At 44.9% G+C, this 27,658-nt stretch overlaps 2 protein-coding genes and 1 long non-coding RNA gene across 9 annotated transcripts in view; 2 read left to right on the forward strand and 1 right to left on the reverse strand.

Moving 5' to 3' along the window:
- The first annotated feature begins 1,993 nt into the window (after positions 1 to 1,993).
- LOC129328991 (protein ABHD14A-like) lies at positions 1,994 to 17,698 on the forward strand. Of its 3 annotated transcripts, none has more exons than XM_054978360.1 (5): positions 1,994 to 2,109; positions 6,971 to 7,244; positions 8,734 to 8,852; positions 13,183 to 13,418; positions 15,969 to 17,698. In XM_054978360.1, the coding sequence occupies exons 2-5, from the start codon at positions 6,976 to 6,978 to the stop codon at positions 16,149 to 16,151; spliced, it is 807 nt and encodes a 268-aa protein (XP_054834335.1). In that variant the 5' UTR covers positions 1,994 to 2,109; positions 6,971 to 6,975; the 3' UTR covers positions 16,152 to 17,698. The 3 variants fall into 3 exon arrangements, with proteins under 3 accessions (XP_054834335.1, XP_054834337.1, XP_054834336.1); XM_054978362.1 differs by having other exon boundaries at positions 8,737 to 8,852; XM_054978361.1 differs by lacking the exon at positions 1,994 to 2,109 and adding an exon at positions 2,320 to 2,434.
- On the reverse strand, positions 7,026 to 26,774 carry LOC129328992 (uncharacterized). 2 transcript variants are annotated; one of them, XR_008596911.1, is made up of 4 exons: positions 26,199 to 26,774; positions 23,573 to 23,654; positions 16,092 to 16,184; positions 7,026 to 7,111 (listed from the first exon to the last, which is right to left on the reverse strand). It is a non-coding gene; the product is annotated as an uncharacterized LOC129328992 (long non-coding RNA). The 2 variants fall into 2 exon arrangements; XR_008596912.1 differs by lacking the exon at positions 7,026 to 7,111 and adding an exon at positions 14,464 to 14,580.
- A 134-nt stretch (positions 26,775 to 26,908) lies between these two features.
- The window catches only part of ACY1 (aminoacylase 1), a 30,206-nt gene continuing 29,456 nt past the window's right edge, over positions 26,909 to 27,658 (forward strand). The window contains exon 1 of one of the 4 annotated variants that reach the window (XM_054978355.1): positions 26,909 to 27,003. The gene's annotated coding sequence lies outside the window, so the exon portion shown is untranslated. The other 3 variants (XM_054978358.1, XM_054978359.1, XM_054978356.1) reach the window with 3 other exon arrangements.

A 27,658-nucleotide genomic window follows, 5' to 3' on the forward strand; every position in this document is an offset into this window, starting at 1 on the left:
ACTTCAGTCAAGCCAGCATATTGCAAGAGAAGATCAAGAGGGGTGGGGCTGAAAAAAGGGGTCTTCCACCAGCACTGACATTCTCACTGAGGTATTCCAGATCAACTTCCAGGGAATTCCAGGGTTTTCTGGGAACAAAATTGCCAGCCAGCCAGGAAAAAAACCTCTCAGTCCATTCACAGGGCCTGTATCTTGTCGTCTTATATTGGCTGTGAAGCTTTGGCTGATGCCAAATGTTATCCCTACTAGTTGCTTTGGAGTACATGGTCTTTAAAGGCCTAGCCACAGGAACCAATAAAAAAATGTCAACTTTACCTGGGACATAGCTTGAAAACCACTGCTGTGTTGCATATGGTCACCTTAAGGGCAGTTGGCTGACCATTAAAAGTCTCGTGGGATTCCCGTATCTACATATCTCATACCCCCAGGAAGGAAAAAAAAATACCAGCAGGACACATTTCCCCTCACATCTATTTCCCTAATCATATCTGCATCCTCTTACAGCTAAAATATTGGGAGATGTGTGGTTAGCTCTCCTGCGTCGTGTGTTTGTTGTCTTGCAGCATGATTCCTTTTCTTGACATTCTTAACAACATTCAATTTATATACTGCCCTTCAGGATAACTTAATGCTCACTCAGAGTGGTTTACAAAGTGAGTTATTATTATTCTCACAACAATCACCCTGTGAGGTGGCTGGTACTGAGAGAGCTTAGAGAAGCTGTGACTGACCCAAGGTCACCCAGCTGGCTTCAAGCAGAGGAGTGGGGAATCAAACCCGGTTCTCCAGATTAGAGTCCTGCTGCTCTTAACCATTATGCCAAGCTGGTTCTTCTAATAGAATGCAGCCATGGGGAGAGACAATCACCCATGAGATGGTTTTCACCTAAGCTGAATATATATATAGTGCTTTTCTTGTTTTTAAAAAAACTGGTGCAAAGTTTTCCACCAAATCCCCACTCAGGACTTGGGAGAGTTCCCCCCAAACATGCCAGTACTCAGTACTGGTGAGTACCACCACAAAAAAGGCTCACATGAATTATATTGAACACATTCTGCAGTCACTTCATTGGTTACTCATCAATTACTGGACTCAGTTCAAGGTTTTGGCTATCACATACAAAACCCTTCATGGCCTTGGTCTCACATATCTACGGGAGCACCTCTCTCCCTATGCTCCACCGCGGCAGTTTTGTTCATCTGAACAGGGCCTTCTGATGGTGCCACCTTGCACATAGGCAAAATCAGCAGTTGCCTGTACTCATGCATTCGTTATGGTGGCCCCACCTTATGAAACTGCCTGCCAGAAGAGGTTAGGAAAGTTCTTGCTTTCCTGGCTTTCTGCAAATTGTGCAAAACCAAATTATTCAGGAGCGTTCATACCCAGGTAATTGTGCTGTGCTCTAAAGCAATAGTTCCAAGAGATGCTTTGATAAAGGCATAGGGACTGCAGACTCCTGTGCACTGCCTGTTCCTGTCGTTTATTATGTCACGTAAAATTGCTTCTGCTTCATTTTAGTATTATTTCAGCTGTGTACCGGATTTCTGCTTGTTTTCAAATCTCTGCAAGTTTGCATTTGTATATCCTACTGCATTATTTATTGAATATCCATGTTGTTTGATTTACACTGTTTAAAATGCCTGTAATAAAAGCGGAGTAGAAATAACGTAAATAAAATAAATCAAAGCAGATGCTCTAGTACTGGACTGAATTCCTCTTCGGGCTTTTCGGTGGGGGCGGGGGGGGGGGTGGCTTACAAAATGCAGAACCTGAATCGGAAGACTGGTGCGGGAAGGAAGAACGGCTTCTTCGATCCTCCTACTGGACCCTCCTGGCCACCCCTCCTCTTCTACAGGAGCCGGTCCCCCCTCCCCACCCCGCCACAGCCTTGGCTGCGCCTCCTGCGTCCCGGGCGAGAGAGGCGCGGCGCCGTCGTCGGCCGGTAGGTGGCGCTGTACGCTCGGAGCGGCCGGCGGCGGGGCGGGGAGTGATGTGCTGTGCTGTGGTGTGACGCTGCTCGCTCAACGCCCGCAAGCGGTCAAGGGGGACAGGGGCGGGCGAGAGAGCCAGCGGCCGGCGACAGCTGTTCCGGCGACTGCGAAAGCGCAGGTACCGTCGGCCGGCCGGCGGGCCGGGCCTGCCTTGGGGGGAGGAGCGCTGCGCAGCGCAGGGCGCGTTGTAGTGGCTGGGATGGCCGAGCCTCTGCAAAGTCGGAGGCTGGCAGAGGGAGTCCACCCCGCGTTGGCTGGAGAGGGGGAGGCGGTGCGCGCGGTGTTTGGCGGCCTAGGGGCGGGCAGGGGCGGGGTTGGTGATCAGCCGCCTGCCTGCCGGGGGTGGCTGGGCAGCACTGGCGTGGGAGGGCATCGTCTTCCAAGGCCTGGATCCAAGGCCGGGAAAGTAAGCCAGGTTGCCGAGTGTCGTCTGCGTCCTTTATGTAAATACCACTTTTAGTTTTTGCCCCGATGTTTAAAAGGGGAGGCGGGGCGAGTATTTTAAAAGCATAATGAGTCGTTAGTGCACTTACTGTTCCTCATACATCTTCCTAGCAAAGAATTCCCACCTCTACAGCCTAATTCCATTACGTTTTCTATTCCTGAAATGTTGACCAGACACCACACTTTGAGCCAGTGCTGGTAGAGGGTTGAAGGATTAGTATGCAGAAAGCAAACTGCTCTAGATGTTATCCTGAAGGCGATTGCTAAAAGGAGTGGGTGGGAGAAATGGATCTGTTGTGCTTTCCCAGGGCTTGTGGCTCAAACTGAATAGGATGGATCTGCCAGGTATAACTGGGGGGAGGGGGGAGCCGGAGGAGAGATGTGGGTGTGTACCAGCGAGTTCATGATTCACTCTCAGGCTCTTCTGTGCAAGCTGCAGAGTATCCATTGAGGAGTTTCACATAGTCCCACCCCATCAGTAGTGGCCTTGTGTGTGTTTTAACGCCTGTGAAGCTGCTGGAGGAGGGGAAGAAGGAAGGTGTGTACATAGTAGGGAGGCAAAACGGCTTGTAAACAAGGGTGTGTCCTGCTACATTTAAACCAGCCAGAGCAGTGGGAAGTTACGAGCTTGTCCTAGCAAGAATAGTAGTCTTGGTTACTTCTTGAAGGTATTAATGTTTCCTCTTTCCTGAGACGAAAATTAATCAATGGCTGAGGCTCAGCGATCTTCAGAAACCGGTATGGAGACGATGCTTTCAGACTGCAGAAGACCTTGTGGTGTGTGTCTTTGTCCGAATGCAGCAAATTCAATACCAGATTTGTTGGAGCAAATGGCATCTGAACAAGATTCTATAAGCCAAACCCTAACTTCTCTCTCAGCAAAGTTAGCAAAGCTTGAGAAGTGCCTGGAAGAGACAGACCATCAAGTAGAAGTGCTGGAAGCAAAGATGGTGTCCACCCAAGGTTGTGTAGTAAAACACTCTACTCTGATGGGAGAGATTGCAGCAGGGTACCGGAAAGTGGACCACAGGCTGGAGACCCTGGAGAACAAAGTGCGGGCTCGGAACTTGCGGGTCATTGGTGTCCCAGCTGCTGTCAGAGATGGAAATCTCATTCCATTCATAGAAAACTTAGTGCCAACTGTGTTTGACTTAAATGGGAAAGCAGTTCCTGTCTGTATAGAAAATGCATACCGTCTCCCAGCAAAGAATGCCCAGGAGGGTAACAGGAGTGCTGTGCTAATAACTCTCTCTGATTTAAGGCATCGAGAGGGAATACTGAAGGCATCACAGGCTTCTCAGTTTGCAGACTTTCAGGGTAATAAGGTATCCTTCTTCCCCGACCTTAGCCCAGCCACATACGCCAGGCGGAAGCATTTTGTTGTGCTCAAACAACAGTTTCTGAAAGAAGGAGTTCAGGCTTACGTCTTGTTTCCTGCAAAGCTAAAGGTTGTGCACCAAGGAAAAACCTACATCTTCGAGGACCGCACACTTGCATCTCAGCTGCTGGATAGAATCAGACAAGGTAGCTGCTGAAAGGAGACCCCCCTTCAATACTAAAATTGATATTTAAGACTGGAAGCGTTAGTCCTTCCATGTAGCTGCTGGAGCTCTTGTACTGCTTTGGCTATCTTGATCCTTTGTTGCTTCTTAAACAGGGGTGGGTAATACTCTGAGTCTTCACTGCAAGGCAGCAGCCCCTGTCTATGCCATGACATCTCAAAAGATGAAGCATTGCTGGTGCCTTCTGATATTAAGGGATCTTTTGCTAATAGGGACATTTATTCAAATCGTTCTCTAGGTCAAGCCTGAGCCCTGAGCACCCAGTCTCTAATGTAGGTATTAAATAACTTGTATCTAGGCCTATCTACGGTTTCAGATAAACTGCTTACATAATCTCTGCATAGACTATCTTGACGTCATTCCCTGTGCTGTTTGGTAATATGGCAGCTGTCTGAGCGGTCTTTCCTCCCTCTCAACCGTTGGGGCCCAGTATTGCAAGTGTGAGGAGCTCATGAATGTCTGACTAGTATTGCGAGTGTGAGGAGCTCATGAACATCTGACTAGGAGGCCTGGGCATTATGATTTTTTGCTTTACCTGGATTGGTTATGCTAGTTCTTTATCTATGCCTTTTTCTTGTATTGCTGTGCACTTAACACCTAAATTGTTTTGCTGAAGGAGATATCATAAGAGCCATTATTGTGGGGAAAATGCACTGGCTCGTCCTAAATTAAAGGCCATAGTCCACATCTCAACTACCAACCTTGTTATCGCCAAGTCAGTACGTTTTTCATAAGATAGTGGCTTTGAGGAAAGCACGTCTGTGTTCAAAGGTGAGCCTGTGTGAAGCAGAAACAGCAGTAGCTGACCAAGCACTAAGGGACACTTGCTTCTGTATGCCAGGTATTCAGCAACACAGAAAATAAAGGCACTACTTTCGATATCTTTATGGTAATTCTGCTCCCTTGGAAAATATAATCCCAGTTGGGTGTTCAGTGTTTAACATCCCACTCTGTGGGCTTAGTTGTATAGTGTTCATCTAGATGATACTCCTTAAAAGAGTCTCTGTCACCTCTGTATGGACAACAGACTATTGCATTAAATCCCCTGTATGAAAAATTTAACTTGCTTAGACAGCTTGAAAGTTTGGGGACCTGGCAACTTCATCCCAAGCAATTGGCTAAGTACATGGCTGCATTTAGTGATATACAGTGTTGGACTAGGTACAGCTTATGGTTTATTAGTTTACAGGCCTTGAAAAAAAAGTGACTTTCCTTTCTGGTTAATTCCAGAGAAGTGGAGAAACTCATTGTAAACCAGTGAAATGCATCAAGATGGCAGCTTCTAATGTGTCTGAACATAAATTCCTTTGAAATAAAGTCAGGCGAACAACATGATGCTCACTGGCTTCAAATCAGGTCCTAGCCTAGACGCTTACCCAAGATGCTTTCTGGTGTTTTAGAACTGAAGCACATAATGTATGGTACCTGTTTGGTCTTTAAGTAGGTTTTTGCATGAGTACCCACAGGACATGCCTTTGAGTATAACTGAGTGAGGATGGAGTATGGCTCAAGGGCTGAGCATCAGCTTCGCATGCAGGAGGTCACAGATTCAGTCCCTTGGTATTTCCAGTTAAAAGGATCAGACAGTAGGTGATAGGAAAAACCTGTACCCGAGACCCTGGAGAGCCACTGCCAGTCAGTGTAGATAATGCTGATTTGATAGATCAGCCATCTGACTTAGTATAAGGCAGCTTCATGAGTTCATGTGCATGCTGTCTCCTCATCTGTGAGAGTGAAATTCACTTCTCTATCAAAAAAGCTACCAATGTATTTTGTTGCTGTTTTAGGGTGTCTGTGGTATGTGGAATGGATTTGGTTGCCTGTATTCTCCTACTGTAAGAATCAGGCATACTTAAGTATGTGTGAGGCAGGTGACTCCTGCAGAGGCATTCCTCTTTCTAATGTCAACTGAGCCCCAAAGTCTAGGGACTTAATAAGGAAGCAAGAGTTTTGTTTTGTTTTCATTGACATAGAAATGTAGCATTTGGGATGGGTGGAGGGGAGAATACATTTTTCAGTGGGTGGGCTGTGGCTCTGTGATCGTGTATCTGCTTTGCACACAGTCATAGATTCAGATCCCAAGATTAAAGAATCAGATAGTGGGCAAATGTCAAAAATACGTACTGAGACTCTGGAAAGCTGCTGCCAGTCAGAGTAGATAGTATGAGCCTTGATGGACCAGTGTCTGACTTAGTATAAAGCATCTTTATGTGTTTTTGAGCATTTCTGCCTTCTATGCAGCAGTTAAAATACTGGGGCTGGCAGGGATGTTTCAGCCAGCCAGAAGAAGCTGGCTTGCAGCAAAAACAGCATATTTTGTGATTTGGCAGGTGGCTATGTTTGTCTGATGTAAATTTCTCAGATCAACTCTATAGATGGTGTATAAGTTAAAGGGTACTGAAGCAGTAACAGTCCAGTAAGATGATGATCTGATGTCACTTCCAGGTCACTGGTCACAGTTTACACCGAGCCATCAAGGTATTGCATTTGTCCATCTCCAGTACCACCTACCATCATGAAGGCTTAGGACACAATTATTGCCCAGATTGCTTAAGATTCATAATCTTAAACAAGATAAGCCAGGCATTTTGGGTTCTCCAAACCCTCAACAAAGGGAGTAAGACTCTTGGATGCCAAATCAGCTATTGCTGTTGTAGGAGAAGTTTGGGGAAGAAAGTTATTGTCATCTGAAATCAAGGCACCCATATCCAGATGGATTATTATTTTTAAAATACTGATTGCAGATAGGGCGCAATTGATTGGAAAGTCTCCCCTGATCATGGCCATCTTAATACTAATCTTGTCTTAACCCATTTGTGAATCCTGCAGTTTCTCCTGGTGAATGGAATTTACTGGCCTTGTTTTACCAGGCAGTCTGTGTTCAAGGTCTCTGATCCCAGTGTTCTCTCTCTCTCTCTCTCTCTCTCTCTCTCTCTCTCTCTCTCTCTCTCTCTCTCTCTCAAACTCTTTCAGAAAAGATGACTATGACTTTGATACGCAACAGGCTGGGTCTTCTGGTACTTGGAGTCCTGGTTACCTTTGTCCTCTACCTCTTACTTCCTGCAATCCAACACGAGAGATTTACTTCTTCCATCGACATCCCCAAGCCACGAGCTATGGAGGAAGATATGAAGAGTCAAAGCAGCAGCAACGTCACTATCCTAACAGGGACAGTCCTGCAAAACCCTTCTGTTTTCTTTAGAGAAGCTGTACTAGTACAGAAAGATGGGGCTCCCAGCACTGAAAAGTAAGTTCCCCTCCTGACCCCAGATCTTTTTCTCCTTAAACTATACCTGTCACATTTAGCTTGGATTGTGGTTCTGGTGTGTCATTGGGAGTTTAGGTTCAGGGATGCCTGTAGACTGCTAAGGACAAAACAAATGTTGATAAGCTATATTTTTCCTATAGCCCAGTAACACCAAGGCAAAGCGTAATGGTGTGTGGCTTTTACTACTGGTTTCTGATGATCTGGCACCCCGACACTGGACATTGGTGATGGCCAGTACTCTTAATAAGACAGTGCCCTAGATACTTGAAACTGCTGTGGTAGCATATCTGTTCATTCCCCCCCCCCCCCGGTACTTAAAGTGAATCCTAGGATAGCTGGTTGAATTTTATCCAGTAACAGCTATTATTCTGTTGCTGAAAAAGACGCTTTGGTGAGCAGGATAAATAAATCATCTGTTCACTTTGCCATCACCCAATGGCAAGCTGTCCATAACTGTGGCTAGGTGTTATAATCTAGAACTGGCCTCTGGGGCAGTTGCTCCATAGTATGTACTACAACTGGCAAAGTGGACAACAGTTCAAAACTACAACAGCTTGGACTGAGTGATTTTATCTTGTGGACCTTTAAGATGGTAGTTTCTGTTGCCCAATAAACATGAGGTTCTACAGAACTGTTGCAGGAAATCTGAACATTTGAGAGCTAGCATGAGTTGCAAAATCAAAGAGTCCAGTAGCACCTTTAAGACTAACCGACTTTACTGTAGCATAAGCTTTCGAGAATCACAGTTCTCTTCGTCAGATACATCTGACAAAGAGAACTGTGATTCTCGAAAGCTTATGCTACAGTAAAGTCGGTTAGTCTTAAAGGTGCTACTGGACTCTTTTCGATTTTGCCACTACAGACTAACACGGCTAACTCCTCTAGATCTATGACCATGTGTTGCAGACTCACTCAGTTTCCAGAAATAAACAAGAATATTTTCATCAGTGGGAAAATTGAAAACTCAGCCGTCCCCAAGTCACCATTTATTTGTTGTGGAAAGTTCTGCATGTTTACTTGCGTGACTGCCGTGGGTTAGTATTGGTGTGTGCTTGCAACATCATTGGGGCCAATCCACATGCTCCTTCCTCATGCTAACTTCATTTAAAATGCTTAGTGTCTTTTTTCCTGACTGTTAGAATGTGAGGGCTTACTGCTATACCACTGCAGTATGAGCGCTTATATAACTTTCTAAAAATGGGAAGAGAGAACTTGGCAAAAGCAGACAAGCCTATCCTGTCCCCTATAGCAATCTCCTGTAATCTTGTGCTGTCTTTTTTTGTCTTTCCTTTCCCATTCCTGTTTTGTTCTCTGCCGTGAACGTCTCCTCTGAGTACACATCTATCTCCATTTCAGTGTCTGTCATGTGCAAACTCTTGGGTAGCACTAATTCTTGTGCTGGGGGGGTGGTATTTGTGTTTCTCTATAAGAGTTCACAAACTTTCTCTAAATGTTGTGTTTTCCTTAGCAGGCTGGAGATCATCTTCCTGCATGGTCAGTCCTTCACTTCCAAAACATGGGAGGAATTGGGGACATTAGCTTTGCTTTCTGAGAATGGGCATCGTGCAATAGCTATTGATTTACCTGGTAAGAATATCCTGTTAAATTATCTGCATTCTCTTCAACCTTTCGCCTTCAGTTTTACATGCTCTTGCAAACCAAAGTGAGAAATAACCAGGTGAAAACACGATGTAATTTCCTGGTTAGTAACTTAAATTTTTAACAGGGACATTGAGCAAGAGTGGAAGAGTCAGCAACATGAGCTCTGCCCAGGGAATCACTTCTGCACCAACCAGGTCACACAGGCAGAGGTTTTTTTTAACCTGCCCTTTCCCAGTGTGATGTGACAGTGATAAGAGCTCTGCTTCTCCTCTCATACTGGTGAGAGTTTAATGCGAGGGACTCTGGAGGCCAGTGGGAGACGAGTCCCCTAGGCCTTTGTTTGCCCTTCACTAGTCTGACTGGCTAATTTCTTAGTGCCCTGTTTCCTGAAGGCTGTGACCAGCAGCACAGTGAAGCACGGTACTGCCTATATTGCTTGGATATAGTCCTCTTTTAAACAACTCTCAATGTATACTAGGGGACAATACTCAGTCCCTGATCAGGGATGCTTTGTCGTAGTTACCCATTGCCTTGGAGACATCATGGAACTAGCCTATAAAAGTTTGGCTTGCATCACTGTGTAAGATGGCAGCTAATTACCAACAAATGCGAGCCAGGAGAACCCTCTAATGCCCAGCTGGGTAATGCAAGCCAAATGGCTGTGTCTACTCAGAAGGAACCCAAGACTAATTGTTAGTATGTGCAGGTTAGAAGTGATTTGAAATAGCAGCAGTTGTGTCATTTTTCCTCTTGAATAGTCGCAACCTTGCACCATCAGCTCCCTAGAGTTATTGTTTCAAAGGAACAAACCTTCGCTTTGCATTTTGCAGCAGATCTCAGTCCTGCTGGAGTGATTTGGAATATTTCCACCTAATGTTGGTGCCCTTTTCCCCCCAGTACAAGAGTAGTGGGGGTGGAGAATGCCTTTAAGTCATAGCTGACTTATGGCGACCCCCGGTGTGGTTTTCGTGGCAAGAGACTAACAGGAGTGGTTTGCCATACTGGGTATTTATATAATGTCTTTGGGGACCACAGTACTGTGACTGCAAGATGGTGGCTTGCCTAAGGCTGCCTAGTGAATTCATAGACTGGTATCTGAAACAGAGACTACTTGGCTTATGGCTTATAGTCTTGTCCACTAAAGTAAACCAACCCTGCAAAATAACTAGTAAAATAGTATTTTGTGATCCAGCCTCCCCTAGTAAACAAGCAGTTGTGTGTTCTAACTGTTCCCTTGGACCAGCACTTCTGCTGCCCTCCTGAAACCATAAAATAAGAGAGAAGTCCTATCCTGTACTTGTTTTTTCCTTTATAGATAGTTTAATGTAGGAAAGAAAGAGTTTGTAATGACTAAGGATACAATTGTCGAAGGCTTTCACGGCCGGAGAACGATGGTTGTTGTGGGTTTTCCGGGCTGTATTGCCGTGGTCTTGGCATTGTAGTTCCTGACGTTTCGCCAGCAGCTGTGGCTGGCATCTTCAGAGGGGTAGCACCAAAAGACAGAGATCTCTCAGTGTCACAGTGTGGAAAAGATGTAGGTCATTTGTATCTACTCAGGAGGGGTGGGGTTGAGCTGAGTCATCCTGTAAGAGTTTCCCAGGGTGTGGAATGCTAATGGCGGGAGGCTTCACTGTATCCTGAGGAGGTTCTTTTGCATATGGATTGGTACTTGATGTGCTAATCTTCTCTGCAGGGCTATTGTCGGGGATAGAATGTTTTGTTAGCCTGGTGTTTTTCAGAACTGGAAACCATGCTCTGTTCATTCTTAAGGTTTCTTCTTCCCTGTTGAAGTTTTGCTTATGCTTGTGAATTTCAATGGCTTCCCTGTGCAGTCTGACAAAGTAGTTGGAAGTGTTGTCCAGTATTTTGGTGTCCTGGAATAAGATACTGTGCCCTGTTTGAGTTAGGCTATGTTCAGCCACTGCTGATTTTTCAGGTTGTCCAAGTCATGTTCTTTTATTCTTGTCTGGATGCTACGCTTTGTGGTCCCGATGTAAACTTGTCCACAGCTGCAGGGTATACGGTATACTCCTGCAGAGGTGAGGGGGTCTCTACTGTCTTTTGCTGATCGTAGCATCTGTTGTATTTTTCGGGTGGGTCTGAATACTGCTTGAAGGTTATGCTTTTTCATAAGCTTTCCCATCTGATCAGTAATTCCTTTGATATATGGCAAAAACACTTTTCCTGTAGGAGACTGTTTTTCCTTGGTTGTTTGATTCATCCTGGGTTTGATTGCTCTTCGGATTTCATTTCTGGAGTAGCCATTTGCCTGAAGTGCGTGGTTTAGATGATTAATTTCCTCATTGAGAAAGTGCGGCTCACATATCCGTCTTGCACGATCCACTAATGTTTTCATTATGCCTCTTTTCTGTCGGGGGTGGTGATTGGAGTTTTTGTGTAAGTACCGATCAGTGTGAGTTGGTTTCCTGTAGACCTTGTGACCTAACTGAAAGTTTGCTTTGCGGATGACCAGGGTATCCAGGAATGGGAGTTTTCCCTCGATTTCTTTCTCCATTGTGAATTGTATGTTCAGGTGGATGTTGTTGAGATGATTCAAAAACCCCATCAATTCTTCCTCCCCATGGCTCCAAATGATAAATGTATCATCCACAAACCGGAACCATACACTGAAACTCAATCCACAAGACATACTTGTCAGTTTTGATGTTGTATCCCTGTTTACCAAGGTTCCAGTAAAAGACACTATTGCACTTATTAATCAGATTTTCCCAGAGGATGTAACAGCCTTATTCCACCATTGTCTGACAACCAGTTACTTCCAATGGGACAAGGAATTCTGTGAACAGATGGATGGGGTGGCCATGGGGAGCCCACTCAGCCCAGTTATAGCAAACTTCTACATGGAACATTTTGAAAAAACAGCTCTAGAATCAGCACCCCACAAACCTAGTGTATGGTTCCGGTTTGTGGATGATACATTTATCATTTGGAGCCATGGGGAGGAAGAATTGATGGGGTTTTTGAATCATCTCAACAACATCCACCTGAACATACAATTCACAATGGAGAAAGAAATCGAGGGAAAACTCCCATTCCTGGATACCCTGGTCATCCGCAAAGCAAACTTTCAGTTAGGTCACAAGGTCTACAGGAAACCAACTCACACTGATCGGTACTTACACAAAAACTCCAATCACCACCCCCGACAGAAAAGAGGCATAATGAAAACATTAGTGGATCGTGCAAGACGGATATGTGAGCCGCACTTTCTCAATGAGGAAATTAATCATCTAAACCACGCACTTCAGGCAAATGGCTACTCCAGAAATGAAATCCGAAGAGCAATCAAACCCAGGATGAATCAAACAACCAAGGAAAAACAGTCTCCTACAGGAAAAGTGTTTTTGCCATATATCAAAGGAATTACTGATCAGATGGGAAAGCTTATGAAAAAGCATAACCTTCAAGCAGTATTCAGACCCACCCGAAAAATACAACAGATGCTACGATCAGCAAAAGACAGTAGAGACCCCCTCACCTCTGCAGGAGTATACCGTATACCCTGCAGCTGTGGACAAGTTTACATCGGGACCACAAAGCGTAGCATCCAGACAAGAATAAAAGAACATGACTTGGACAACCTGAAAAATCAGCAGTGGCTGAACATAGCCTAACTCAAACAGGGCACAGTATCTTATTCCAGGACACCAAAATACTGGACAACACTTCCAACTACTTTGTCAGACTGCACAGGGAAGCCATTGAAATTCACAAGCATAAGCAAAACTTCAACAGGGAAGAAGAAACCTTAAGAATGAACAGAGCATGGTTTCCAGTTCTGAAAAACACCAGGCTGACAAAACATTCTATCCCCGACAATAGCCCTGCAGAGAAGATTAGCACATCAAGTACCAATCCATATGCAAAAGAACCTCCTCAGGATACAGTGAAGCCTCCCGCCATTAGCATTCCACACCCTGGGAAACTCTTACAGGATGACTCAGCTCAACCCCACCCCTCCTGAGTAGATACAAATGACCTACATCTTTTCCACACTGTGACACTGAGAGATCTCTGTCTTTTGGTGCTACACCTCTGAAGATGCCAGCCACAGCTGCTGGCGAAACGTCAGGAACTACAATGCCAAGACCACGGCAATACAGCCCGGAAAACCCACAACAACCAAGGATACAATTGTATGAAGTTGTCCAAAGAATTGTTTTCTTTACCTCTGAAGGTGTGTGTGGGTAGAAGTTAGCAGTCAGGATCACTTTATTGGTCCTTTGCTAGTATAGTCCCATTGTTGCCATTGCCCTTGCGGTCTGTTAACCCAGTTTCTTGTGTTTCTCACCAGGCTATGGGGACACTCCACGTTCCAGTGCTTTGGAGACAGCACAAAGCCGCGTTGCCTTTCTTCAGCAAATCTTCAAAGAGCTGAAGCTTCAAAGGCCTGTTCTAATAAGCTCATCCATGAGTGGCCGCTATTCCATCCCATTCCTTCTGGCCAATGGGGAACAGCTGAAGGGCTTTGTGCCCATTGCACCAGTGGGAACGAAGGACTTCACTATTCAGCAGTATCAGCAAATCCAGGTATGGGTTTTAGCGCAGTTCAGTGGAACCCCTTCTGCTAGCTTATTTGATATTGCAATGGCAGCTTTAGCCTGTGATTCTAGTGGGGAGGAGGGAAAGGGTGAGTGGAGATAGACTTCACAGATGCAGCTTTGGTGCCTTGAATGGAGCGTATTCCGGAAAAAATCTGTACATTGCATGCTGTCACTTTGAGTGCAGAATCTGGTGTGACACTGGGCATCCAGGAAAAGTCAACCACACTTTTTTTTTTTTTAAAAAAGCAAGTTTTCAAAAAAATTGGAATGTGTCAACAGTGATGAAGGACCAGAATTTCTTTCTTCCTAATATTCAGTGGCTTTGAGCAGCTTCAAAGCTACTTTTTTTCTACCTCCTAATCTCTGATCCTGGCCAGCCAAAATTTTTGTCCCTTCCCATTCTGACTCTTCCCCTGCTGCCCAATCCAGAGTCTTGGTTCTTTAAACAAACTGTGACACCCAGATAAGGAAATGCATGCCAGCTTGTTTCTTTTGCATACTTTGTCTGCCTGAGGTTTGGAGGGAAACCCTGATGTGAAGAACAGTAAGGGCCGAATTGTTCTTTCAGTCATACTGCTTCAGATCTTCCTTACAACCTTGCTTTCATATACGTTGATAGCATTTCACTTATGTTCCAAACCTGCTGCAGTAAAGCCTTTTCTAAAGACTAAGTTTGTAATCTGTCCCTGCTAGAGAGACTGGGTTCCCAGCATTCCCACCGCCCCAGAATGCTAGCCTGTTCTGTCTGCATCTCAGCAACGAGCACACTCATGTCATGTGATGTGGTTCCATGACACACTGCACGTTATGGTGAACTAGGAAAGAGAAGTAGAACTTGAAAGAAGTGAAGTGAAGGTAGATGTTTGAGGAGCCATTACTTTGGTTTCTTAATCCTTGCAAGAAAGAAGCGGGTGGAGAGAGGCTCTGTTTTTAAAAAAAATTCTGTTTTCAAAATCACAATACTAATAACGTTTACAAGGATAAGTATCTGCACTCCAGGTTTTTGCTGAGCTTACTCGTTTCTCCCTGTGAGAGAGTAGTAGTGTAGCGTAGTGGCTAAATTCCAGGTAAGGACGTTCTTGGCTCTAATCCTTTCTGGGGCATGAGCTTTATGAGGTGATCTTTGGGAAGCCTCTCCTTCTCAGCTTCTGCAATATAAAGATAACAAGGGGGTGGCACCACAAGAATTGTGTGGGTGAGGGAGTCAGGCTGGACTTCTTGGTGCCCCACATGACCACTGATGCCAGCAGAGCCCCCCCCCCAGGTATACTCACATTGAAACAGTGTGAGTGAATTGATGACCCAGTGAAGAGGCAGAGCACCTGCTTGCATCATTTCAGTGGGACAACGGCATGGGCGGGGGCGGCTTGCATGGATCCACACTGGGTCCCTGGAGCCTCAAACAAAAACTATTGGCAAAGAGTGGAGACTCCCAACCATTCTGGAACGGAAGCGATAGGGTGGGTGGCCCAGTGCTTTGCTACCTCAGTGAGTCCTGTGGATGGATGGCTAGCTGTTGGGAGAATCGCAAGGAGGTGGTGGGGAGCTTCTGGTCTTGCTGATGGGCATGCCTAGCCAGTGCCAACTTCTTTTCCTTATTTGAGGTGGTAGTAATGAATCCCTGGCTGCTTCACCCCCTTGGTAGCAACAATTAGGATTTCCCAGTGGTTGAAGTTCCCCCTGAAGTCAGAGGGAGGTGGGCTTTGTGTGCATGTGCAGAAAACATTTTTGAGTTTTACGCGCACACACACGCACACACACACATGTAATTTTCCTAGTTTTTTGGATTTTTTGCAAATGAGGGGTCCCCCAAAATCTGTAGAAATGTGTTTTGTAGGCAAGGGGGGCAGATGTGTGGATTTAAGCATTCGCATGTGAGGGACCACTTGAAATTAGATAGGATACTGATTACTTTATAGGGTGGCTGTGAGGATTCCAAGAAGATAATGTATTTGAAGCACTTTAAATATTTATATATTAAATATTATGTATTTAATATTTATGTATTAATATATAGCCTGGGCCTGTGGGGTTGCAAAGCACTGTCTGCACAGTCACCACTATCTCCCATGTGCGCCTTCCTGTGCTTTCATATTATCTCAGGCCCTTTTTTGTGTTCCATTTTTCTCTAAGATACAAACTAAGGGGACGAAGTAGAGTCTTTACAACTACGGCTCTCCCTCTCTTTTGCTCCCAACCAAGAACATTCATTGGTTCGTTTAGCCATAAGCACACATCATATATTTTTCTCATTTTTCTAATGGTGTTGGCTAAGGTTAGTGTTTGCTTTTACCTTCCAATTTCAGCTGGTTCCTAGCACTCTATATTAGCTTAATTTTATTGCAGTTCTTAAATTTGCTTTCTAAAATGGTCTTGGTACTGATTTGTGTTTTCTGTATATGTGTTAGTTTGAGCATTTCCATCAGTGGGAAAGGCAATTTGGACATATTACAAATACATTCAGGGGGCCTTTCAAAAAGCTGCCTGCAGGCTCTGGTAAAAAGTACCTAATCTATTAATGTTTTGATTTTTTTAGACTCCAACTTTGATTATTTATGGAGAACACGATACTGGCCTGGGTCTTCAGTCCCTGCAAAGCCTTCAACAGATGCCCAAATCCACCGTTGTTGTGCTGCCCGGAGCTGGCCATGCCTGTTACCTTGATAAACCTCAGGAGTTTCACAAGGTGCTCCTGAATTTCCTGGGAGACCTCAAGTGACTGTGGAATCCTCTTCACCTTGGCTCCTTCTTCCTGAGGGGGAAAAAAACAAGACAGTCTGTACCACATGACTGGGGTTGCTGTGTGTTTGAATCTGTTACTCCATATTTAAAGGGCTATGGGTTTTCCTGACTGTTCACAGGAGGAGCTTCTCAGTATTTGCTTGTGGGGCTGTTTCCATTTTGTCTGTTTCCAGGCACAACTGGCTAAATTCTGCAGTCTAAGCAGAAAAAATGGATTAAGGGGTAAATGGAGCTGAGTGACTCCTTTTTCTTTGAGGTGTTTGTTACAAAAGAGTCTGGAGAATTTGATCTGTGCTTCATGGTGAGCCTGTCATCCTGCTTAAGAGCTGACCCCTCTGGATGAAGACGCAACTGAGCCTCCAACGTCTTATTTCAGGAGCACAAGCCGTTTTTATAATGCTGAGCTTTCACTTTTCCATCAACAGTGGATTTCTACAGCTGCCGCAAGGCTCACGTTCTCATCATGTACTTGTTCCTTCACTTTCTACCTTTTTCTTGGATGGGATCTCCTAGAACTTCTCCACTGATGAAATGAAATCAGGTGGACGTTTGTATTGAATAATACTGTCCCATAGTGTTTGTGTGAGTGAGAGACCTTGTATATCTGAGCATAAGGAGGTGGTTTTAGAATTAGCAGGAATGCCTTTAGAGATAAATTATATTTAAAAAATCCCTATTTTAAATCAATCTTCCCACCACAAAATAGACAGACGCACACACAGAAATGCTTTAGTGTTTATGATGCCTGAGGCTCCGCATCTAGTACGTTGCTTGTTGTATGTGAATGACTTTGTTGTTGTTGTTGGGGATTGTTAAATGAGCTGTTGTCCAAAGTAGGAGGAGTGGGATTTAGGGTGATTGAACTAATAAGTTATACAGGGAATGCAGCCTGCATCATGAGGTTATAAGCCACTTTAGGCATTCAAGCATTGCAGAACTGTTAGGCATCAATCCTTTCCATGTATGTGCTCATGTGAGGCACTGAATAGAGCAAGGAAATCTTGTCTGACAATAGCGTGGACTCCTACTTGTCAGTCATCTTCAAGTGGACCTCCTCTCTGCTTAACCGTATGTAAAAGCATTGCATTGGCCAGATGTATTACTCTATCCTTTGTTGTTAATGTGCTGCAGCACCCTACAACTTGGGCTGCTCAGCCTCTAAGGGGTGATCTGACTTTAGACTGTTGCTTATATCCCTGAAGGTGAAGATCTGAGTGCACCTGTCATAATGGACATTTGGCTTTACCTTACCTCTCTCAATAACACTCCAATATGGATCTTGGGCATTTCCATGATGCTGCAATAATACAACTAAGTTTGCTAGAACCCTTATTCTAGTAAAATTCCACATGGCTCATTTAGACAAGATATTTCCTCTGTTGTTGCAAACATGCTTTCTGTTCTTCTTAAGTTCTCCACTAAATGTTTTCAGGTGAATTATTTCTGTGTTCCTCAGCACTCTAAATTGTCTAGGTTGATTTGTTTTGAACTGTTAGACAAATAAGACACAACATGGTAACTTGAGTCAACTTGTGGTTAATTTCATATGTTGGGGACTTCTGTTACAGCTTTAATCTACTGTAAGCACTTGCCTGAACAATCTTGGGCCATCTTCAGATATTACTGAGTGGTACAGCAACCTACTGTGCTGTGTGCAAAGTGGGCCATTGCCTTTGGGGCCACAGGTGGCCAAGAGCAAACAGAACCAAACCCCAGCAGCTCTGCTGGTACCTCAAGAGGCCACTTGGCTCAGACCCTTTATGGCAGTGGCATTTGGTGTCAGCTCAGCAGTTGCTGCTTCTGCACTGTTGCTAATTTGGGTGAGGAAGCAACAGGTGAGCTGATGCCCTTTGGTGCTGCTCAGCTGAGTGGCTTCTGCAGCACAGGCTTGCAGCACCACTGGGGGCTGCTCAGCTTCGCTTGCTTCAGGGCCAACTTCACTTCCCAGTCTATTGCTGGTAGTATGGGAGTTGTGTGCATGATTTTCCACAATGCATACAATGGGTGTATTGATAGATGTGATTCTAACTTGTTAGGGAAATTGGCCAGTTTTTTGCTGGCTTTCATGCCTAAACACATGAAGCTAATGCTAAGGTGGTATCTGTCCTGTAAATGCGGCGCGTGGTCTCTTTTGGTGGGAGGGTTTTACTCAGATGGGACATGTCTGTCTCTAACTATTCCCTCACTTTCCCTTTTTTTGAATGAGCATTTTCAACACGTGCAAGCAAACATAAGACACTGATGGGAGAGTGAATGTGCCTCAGATTAGGACTGGATTTGTAATCTAGAATATAGAAGTTTTGTGCTTTTTTGGAGACACTGAAATTCACCTTTACTCTTGGTGAAATTGACTTTTAAAAGGTTTTTTGGCTACCTGACCTATCCAGGAAAAAAAAAACTTTTCTTATTTAAAGTTTAATGCCTCAAAGCTCTCTTTCACAGAGACATGATGGAATTTGGAAAGCAGGCAAATATTCAAAGTTAAACAAAGTCCAAAGGGGCTTTACATAAATTCAAGATAATTATTAAAGGACTAGTTAAGGAATAGATCCTCGGTTGGCTTGAGTAATACAGAGCATGTGCCAAGTCCAGGATTTCTTTTGTCCTGCAGCTGTGATGAGAACTGGCCTCCTGGCCTCTGCATTACCTAGGCAGATTCATTTGCTATACCAGGTGGAGATGTGTAGAATATATGTCAATGGCATGCATTTACCGTGGAATATGTTTGTGGTACAAAGACTGTTGTTTGCCGCAGAGACATGGGATTGTTCTCTTGCAGTGACACACGCCAGTGCTGATCAGAGCTCCATGTCCTTTGTTCATGAAGTGTTATGAATGTATACCTCAGCTTTGCACTTGCTAGTGTTTACCGTGGTAAAGACGCCCGTTTCATGTCATGGGCTCCATGAACAGTGAAGCAGAAGCATGGGGTTATAGATTAGCCCTGTTGCCTGTCCACTGCATATTTACACATCTCTTAGCTACAGACACTGTGAGTTAGCCTTAAAAATCATGGAGAAATCCTATGTAATAGCAAACATTTGCACAGGGGCAAGACACAAGAGGTAGAAAGTCAAGCCCCTCATTGCTCCAGTGCAATTTCTTCTCATGGAGCACCGTAAGAGAAGACTGTCTTGCTCCACACGGATGTTGCTGAAGTCGACCAAACTTTTCTCTATTCATTCCTGCTTCTGAAGCAACATGCCTGCATCACATGCAAAAGAGGATGGAAAAGTTTGTCAAATTCAAGGCTCGCTGTGTATTGCTTAGATGCTATTTTTGTGTTTCAGGTATGCTTTGAACCCCTTAGGCAGGTTACTGCACTGCCCCAGTGGCTTTTGTAGAAGCAGAACCTTCCAGCTCTTCCTGTGAAATTGGAAGTTGGCTGAAGAGACTCTCCTGGCAGCTCTGCTGTGTGCAAGCCTGAGCACTGTTCCAAAAGATACTTAAAATTCAGGGCATGGTGCAGTAGCGTTGAATGAGGACAGTGACCTCAAGAGGTTCTGGGAAATACAGGCATATAACAATAGGGGTTTGGGAAGCTGCTTGGGAATTTGAAGTTAGGGAGAGCATTGTGTGGTATCATTGCTGTAGCCCCCAGAGGACTTCAGTTGTACAGTTGTGCAAAGGCTTGCTCAAGCCAAACTGGCACTGTGCATATTATTTTTGTATATAGACACAGTACAGGTAAGAACTTGCTTCTAAAAGGTTCACAAATTGAAGAAAAACCGGTAGGATGGATAAGCCTGTCCTTGGGCAGAGAGTTGGACTACATTTTTAAAATCAGTACTGTGTAGGGGAACCCATAGAACAAAGGCCACCCAAATCCCACTAGTAACCGCATCATTTGAAATAAAAATCCTATCTGGCTTTCTTTAAAAAGTACATATTAAATATTGCTGTCTTCGATTGTCACAGTAGTTAGCTCTGATTGTCAAAAGAAAAAATTCACATATTTGCGTATTTTAAAAATGGATCTGAGCTGCATTGTCTAAAAGGTTGCTGCTGCCTGCCTCTATTCTGGCCCCTGGTACAAGCTGGGTTCTGAAGCTGCTGCCTCACAAATAAGGAAATGTGGACCACTTTGTCTCCTACCCTGGCCTGTTAGAAAAAGATAGGCAGCATAACCAGCCAGGGATGGGGGAGGGGTTGTTTCTATGCTTGTTTGCCTTTGTGTAGGTGGGGTGTGTCTGGTAGTAGCAGCTGGGGGCATGTCTTCTACATACACATGCAATGAAAAGCATACAATTATGAAATGGCTGTAAGCCTACCACATTTGAAAGGTGCTTCATAGGGAGCCTCACCCTGGAAAGAACAAGGATTTCTGATTGCCTCCAATCTCCAGCCAGTTCCAGGCATGCCATTTGAGAAAGACTGGAATCTTCGCTCTTCCTGTGCCTTCCTTTATACATAGGGAATGCCTGGCCAGTTCACATCTGAGTCTAGACTGATATTTGTCTAAAGACAGTGCACAGAATACAACCTGAGAACAAAGGTTGCTGTTCAAGAGAAACTATATAAATGAAGGCAGCAAGTAGTCCAAAGCATACCCGAAAGCAAAAAGCTCTGAGACGTATAGACCATCTACAATAACACCAAATAGTTATGCAAGCTTTTAAGCTGTGTTATTTTTGGAAGCTTGAACTCTATTTTGTGTTATTTTGGATTGGTCAATACAAAGGTATTACATAGCTTTTATGTATAACTGAAGGCAGTGAGCTTTAAGTACTTCAATTATAAAGATCTAAGAGGTAGCCATGTTAGTCTGTTTCAAAGTAGCAAAAGAATCTTGTAGCACCTTAAAAACTAATAAGCTGGTTGGGCCATAAGTTTTCAAAGCCAAAGCCCACTTGATCAAATGCATGAAGTATTATGTTCAGTTACATTAATTATCAAAGTGCATCTCAGAACTGGGCAGGTTTTTCACAACAGTGAGTGAAAGAATTTCCTCTCATTGTTCATTGCATGACTAGTGTGGAAAAAAACCTGACATGATAGGGTAGGTCATTGCCCCCAGCTGTTGCAAAGTGGTCACTTGTGAATGCCTCTCAAACACCTTAGGCTGCCAGTTTCATACTTCTTGGTGTTGAAATTAAGCACACTTCCCCTTTGTGCTTTCAGGAGAGTGAAGGTCAATGGTGAGCAAGGCAAAAAAGAACACACCAGCTAAATCAAGATAAACCCAGCAGCATTCCACTGAGTGTTTTTCCAAATGTTCCTACATATCTCATGTAAACTGGAGTTAGCTTAATCTATGCAGACCCTTCATATGTCTCATTAGTTATCTACAATACTATAATAGGAAAATGAACACTTATGCATACATGCAAGAACAAGTAAGAATTCAGGTTTTGCACAAGGTATGTTGTATGTGCCAGGGTGGTATATTTACATAAGCAGGGTATAGCCCATTGAAAAGTAAAAGTGTTGAGTTGCCATCCTAAACCTAGTTGCTTCCTCAAATTTGTATTGTATTTTTATTTTATTTACATCATTTATAGTCCACCTTTCTCACCGAGACTCAAGGCAGATTGCATAGTGTAAGTCAGTAAGATCAACAACTTGGAAATTCAACAGCTGGGAAATACAATAGATTATAGATTGCAGAAATTTGAAAATAATATTGAAACAAAACGTGGCTTAGGACAGATTTGCACAGCTCCAACCTACGAAGCTGAATGTGATCTGCTAGGTACAGACGGGGCCTTGCTGGACATCTTGCCTTTTTTGTAGTTCCAAGCAGGCAGAGAAAAAATCTAGTTTTCTCAAGGCCTTGGGTGGGTCACCTCACCATACCACACGGTTGGGCAACAGTGTACAGCTTGCTGGGTCCTAAATTGTGCAGGCCTGCCTTTGAAGCAAAGATAGAAAAAGTAAAAAGACCTACTTCTGTTTTCAGTGCCAGGGCTAAGAACTATGATAGGTGAAGTGATGATAAGGAAACATTGTCTCCAAAGACATGCAGGGTACTGATCCCACCCTACTCAATTACTATAAGCAGGGTTTCTACGGCAGTTGGCACAGCTCTTGAGTAGGATTGCCAGGTCTAAGTTGGGAAATTTCTAGAGATTTTGGGGTGGAACCTGGAGAGGGCAGGGTTTGGGGAGGGGCGTCAGAATGATATAATGCCATAGAGGCCACCAGGGCTTTTTTCTGTGAAAAGAGATCATGGAACTCAGTGCTCGCACCACCACGTGTGCTCCCAGAACCATGTGATGATGTCACTTCTGGGAAGTGATGTCATCGCGCAGGGTGCAGCCGCCCCTGGAAAGGGTCTCTTTAACGTTTAAACCCCTGCAGCTTCAGCTGGCTGGTGGGGACTTCCAGCTGAAGCAAACCGTGCAGGGTAAACTTCAGCCAGTCAGCTAAAGTTTAAAGGGCCCCCTTCCTGTCGCTTGATTGGCATTGAAGGGGGCTCTCCCCACTGGGCCCTGCTTCAGCTGTCTGGTGGGGAAGCCCTGCCAGGCAGCTGAAGTTTAAAGGGTCCCCTTCCTGTCGCTCACTTGAGCGGCACAGAAAGGGGCTCTTCCTGCCAGGTGGTGCTTCAGCTGACTGGCAGGGAAGCCCTGCTTCTGTCTCGAATGGAGGTTGAGTGTTGCTCCTGCTAAAGAGCCTGACGCCTTGGCCTGCATGTTGGAGAAAGGGAATTAGGTGGGCAGGGCCACCAGACACATCTCTTTGGAGAGGTGCTGGAATGCCGTTCCACCATGTTCTGGCTGAAAAAAAGCCCTGGAGGCCACCCTCCAAAGCAGCCATTTTCTCCAGGGGAACTGATCTCTGTCACCTGGAGATCAGTTGTAATTCCAGGAGATCTCCAGCCACTACCAGGAGGCTCAGTGGAAAGGAGTACACATGAGTGGGATATAGAGACACAAATAAACAAAGGCAGTCAATACAATATATAGGTGGAAATTCAGCCAAAATCACAAAGTCAAATGTCAAGTAACACAGAGTACATCACACAAACATTCACAGTGCAACGAAAATACATGGGAAAACATCCAGCAAGTGGAATCCGAAAAATAATGTAAATCCAGGTCAATGCAAGTTCCAATTAGCTCAATTATCTGAAGTATTCCAGGTGGAGAAGAAGAAGATAGTGGGATGCCAGTAGCAGAGCCCACGATGCCCTGGAGGCTGGCAACCCTAGCTCTGAGGCAAGCTTGAAGTATGGGATCTCGCTAGCAACAAAAACCCTGATGACACACTAATGTTTGCAGGCAGGAAAATGGTACTCAACTGTCATTCCTAAGAAGGCCTCAATATTAAAAATTAAGGAAGTGGTTTAAAAAGAAAACACTGACATTTAAACAACAACTTAGTCATGTCATCTAGTTAACACAGCAAACTTTTTTGAGTAAATGGAATAAAATGCAGGCTTGATCAAATGTACTTTACCTGAGATATGGAGACAGCAGCCTTGATCCTGTCTCCCTGCTCCATGGAAATGCCCAATTCAGAAGCTTTATTGGAGTGGGGCCTTAAGAACAATCAAAAAGATCATTTTAGGTGGGTAGCCATGTTGGTCTGCAGTAGAACACCAGGGTTTGAGTCTAATGGTACCTTAAAGACCAACAAGCTTTTCAGCGTATAAGCTTTCATGAGTGGAGATCCCTGAGCCTTTATATCCCAGCTAGAAGACGGGAGGGGTGTTGCAAGGAAAGGCATCAAGACACAAAGCAGGTACAATGCAGCTTTGTTACACTCCTCCCATCTAATCAAGCTGCATTTTACTTTTGCATCATGATACTCCTCCTTGTAACACCCAATCCACCTTTTGGCTAGGATATAGATCTCCATTCCTGACCCCTGGAAGTTCATACCCTGAAAATCTTGTTGGTCTCTAACAGGGTTGCCAGCTCCAAGTTGGGAAATTCCTGGAGATCTGGGGAGTGAAACCTGGAGAAACTTGGAGAAAGAGGGGTTTGGGGAGGGAAAAGACCTTGGTATGGCATAATTCCATAGAGTCCACTCCCCAAAGTAGCCATTTTCTCCAGGTGAACTGATCTCTGTGGCCTGGAGACCAGTTGTAATTCCGGGAGATCTCCATCCACTACCTGGAGGCTGGCAACCCTAGTCTCTAAGGTGCCACTGGAATCAAATCCTGATAATCTAAAAGGTAGAATCCCAAATATCAGTGCCTGCCAGGTAGGTTTCCTGGGCCTGTCACGTAAACTGGCTGATTGTTCTGAGAGGCCTATAGTTGCAGTATGAAGCAAAAGAACCCAAAGCATTTATACAGTGATTTTCTTAAGAACTTAAAGCAAATCATATACCTTGGAATTATCCATATTTATTAATTATATTTATTTATGTTATTTATAGCCTGCCTTTCTCACTGAGATGCAAGGTAAATTACATAGTGTAAGTCAAATACAATCAACAGGCAGGAGCATCCAATGAACAGTGCCAATAGGGTCTGGATTGCAGGAACATGAAAACAAGCAGAAATCTGAATACAGAACTGGAACAATGACGAAACAAAGCATAAGTGTTTGAACATGACATGTTATGTGAGGCTGTTATGCACTGCTGAAAGGTTATTTTTCCATAATTAGCTGGAAACAAACTGTGGTTCCATATAGCACTTAATCATATTTTCCCCGTTAAAAATCCACATACACAGGCCAGGGAAGGGGCTGTGGCTCAGTGAAAGAGCCTCTGTTTTGGTACGCAAAAGATCTCAGGTTCAACCCCCAGCATCTCAAGTTAAAACAAACTAGGCTGTAGGTGATGCGAAAGACCTCTCCCTGAGACCATGGAGATCTGCTGCCCATCCGAGCAGACAATACTAACCCAGATGGACCAGTGGTCTGATTTAGTATAAAGCAGCTTCATATGTAAACTCTACTATTCTCTGTAGATATCAACTATATCCCACCTTTCTGATAGGCTCAGGAGGGGTAACAACAAATAATAAGAAACAGGATGAAGTGCAAACGTTGCAAAAAACACATATGCAAACCTACAAACTCAACTTATTATAAATCAACTGTAAAACCATCAATTTCACCAATGCACCAATGACAGTCGATAAATCACCACCAGTTTAACTGTTGACAACGTATCAATTCAACAATCCAACCATTATCAACAGGTTTTATAAGCCCTTTCAGAAAACAAAGAATGGATTGCATACAGGCCATTCCATAGTAATGGAGTTGCCACTGAAAAGGCTCTGTTTCTGACCAAGAACTGCTGGCTTATTAACAATGAAGATGGTTAAAAGAGATTGGCATACTGACCTAAGTTTGTGCGTGCATATTGTGGTTCTTTAGATAAGTGGGTTCCCAGTCATGAATGGCTTTAAAAATAATTAGTATCTTAAATCCCATATATCAGATCCCCAAAGGGGTGGCAAAACGGCACAGAAAGTTGGAAGAGCTGCCTGCCAACAATGTCATCTGGATTCTCCATTAAAACTAAATTATCAAGTAATGGAAATTCTATATTAAATGACTATTGGTGGAAGCAACCAATATCTCAGTAATATGGTAGGGACAGAGCATTTATTTACCTATCTACTTTATTTATACTTTACCTTTTCTCCCCAATAGGACTCAAAGTGATTTACATCAGCTCCTCTCCTCCATTTTATCCTCATCATGTGAGAGAGGTTAGACAGAGCGTGTGACGGCGGGCCTAAACTCACCCAGCAAGCTTCCATGACAGAGTGCAAATTCAAACGAGGATCTTTCAGATCCTAGCTGGACACTATAACCTCTACACCACATGAAGTTAAGGTTGCACTTTCAGCTTCAGGCCCCGTATCTGCTACAATATGAGGACAATATTGTAACCTAGTGTGAACCTAGAGGCAGGAGGAGGTTGGCCTGAGAAGTCTGAAAGCCCAAGGCCCCGTATGTGAAGAAGAGTTCCATGACAGGCTTGTATTTCAGATCAAGTTGCCTGATTGTTTATGATTAATAATATTTCTTATTTTCTTACAAACCAACGCTTGACATCTGACAAATAATCTCCCAGTCTGAACTTCCCAAGTAGGCCACAAAGCCTGACTACTTACCTTTCAGCTTGCTTCAAGGATTGCAAGAATTTATGTCTATTTCTTTGAACCGGTGAACAGTGCTGCACAAATATGAAGTACTATTATTATCAGGGATTTTGTCACCATTTTGTAGATGGGAATTCAGAGAGGGCCGTTTGCCTAAAGCAACTCTGAAGCAGAGTTCATGGCTGGGCTCGGGAAGTCTTGTTTAACTGCGCCCCTTCTTACTTAGCAGCCTGCTACAGACGAAAGCGCAGGGGTGGCAACAAAATGTTCACTGTAGAAGGGCCCTCCTGGGTCTGGCCTTTCGTGTGGGTGGCGGCCAGACTTCCTTCACCTGAGCAGCGTGGGGACGGAGAGCTGGGGTCGCCGTAGGGTGGGAGAACAAGACTCGGGTCCAGCGACATTTTAGAGACCACCGAGATTTCCAGGGTGTGAGCTTTCGAGGCTCAGAGCTCCCTTGAGCCTTAGAACTTGTTTTCAAGGCCAGCCCTGAAGCATGCAGAGAAAGGCGGAACCAGAGCGCCTCTGGCCAGCGCGTACAGCGTTTTCGTGCCCCTGCTGACTAACCCTAGCCCCGCTCCCTTCGCCGCCCCGCCTGATATGCAAGGCTTCCAGGTCTGCCCCCGCCACGTGCGGCGCCAGAAGGCCCGGCCGGCTCGGGACGGGGCAGGGCTGCAAACTGCCGGTGGGATTGGCCCTGCCTGAGGCCAGCGGGCGGGCTGGAGGCAGGACTGTCCCCGCGCCCAGCCCGCCCAGCCGCGAGTGCGGCGGAGTCGGCGAGGAGGACTCGAGCGAGGCGCTGGCTTCCGCGACCGGAGAGGTGAGGGAGAAGGAGGGCTGGCAGCGCCCAGGGGCAGCGCCTGGCACCGCCTTCGGCCTTTTGCCTGCGGGAGGGAGGAGGAAGAGGCCAGATTGCCCGCGGTCTGGAGGGGTCTGCGGAACAACTTGTTTACTTCGCTGCTGGGCCGGGACAGAGACGGGAGAGGCAGGCAGGCTGCGGTAGCGAGGGGAGGAAAAAGCACTCTGCCGGAGGAAGGGGGGGGGGCTGCCCTGCAGTGGCCCTGCGCAGGAGACTCCGCCACTGACAGTCTCAGCTGGGCAACGGAGCGGCCGGGCGGCTCCTGCCCATTCTCCCCACTGGCGCACCCCATCATACTCTTGGGTTTTCCTTTTTTCGTTACCCTCTCGGCCACTGCTTTCTGCGTTCCCCATTTCCACACCCTCGTCTTCCTTTGCCTGGAACTGCTTTTCAGTTTTCCCGAATTCAGTTTTCGACTTATTTCCCCGGCAGTTGTGAGTCTGACTCCATCATATATCTCCCTCAAGTTCTTCACGGCAAATATCCCTAAGCCACCTCCTAGCCTTCTGCATTTCTGTTGGTAAATCTTCTTTGTCTCCTTTTCCAAAAGTTTCTTTTCCACTTCCAGACTCCTTATAACCTTTGATATTATCCCCCATACCTACTTATCCTTCCT

Source organism: Eublepharis macularius, chromosome 4 (genome assembly GCF_028583425.1).
Source record: "Eublepharis macularius isolate TG4126 chromosome 4, MPM_Emac_v1.0, whole genome shotgun sequence".
In the NCBI taxonomy this organism is placed as follows: Eukaryota; Metazoa; Chordata; class Lepidosauria; order Squamata; family Eublepharidae; genus Eublepharis; species Eublepharis macularius.

What these genes read in the sequence shown, in the direction of transcription:
- LOC129328991 (XM_054978360.1), top strand. Translation starts at nt 6,976, where the DNA reads ATGACTATGACTTTGATACGCAACAGGCTGGGTCTTCTGGTACTTGGA. An exon ending in AATAGCTATTGATTTACCTG is followed by an intron (nt 8,853 to 13,182) that starts GTAAGAATATCC and finishes GTTTCTCACCAG; the next exon opens with GCTATGGGGACACTCCACGT. An exon ending in AGCAGTATCAGCAAATCCAG is followed by an intron (nt 13,419 to 15,968) that starts GTATGGGTTTTA and finishes TGATTTTTTTAG; the next exon opens with ACTCCAACTTTGATTATTTA.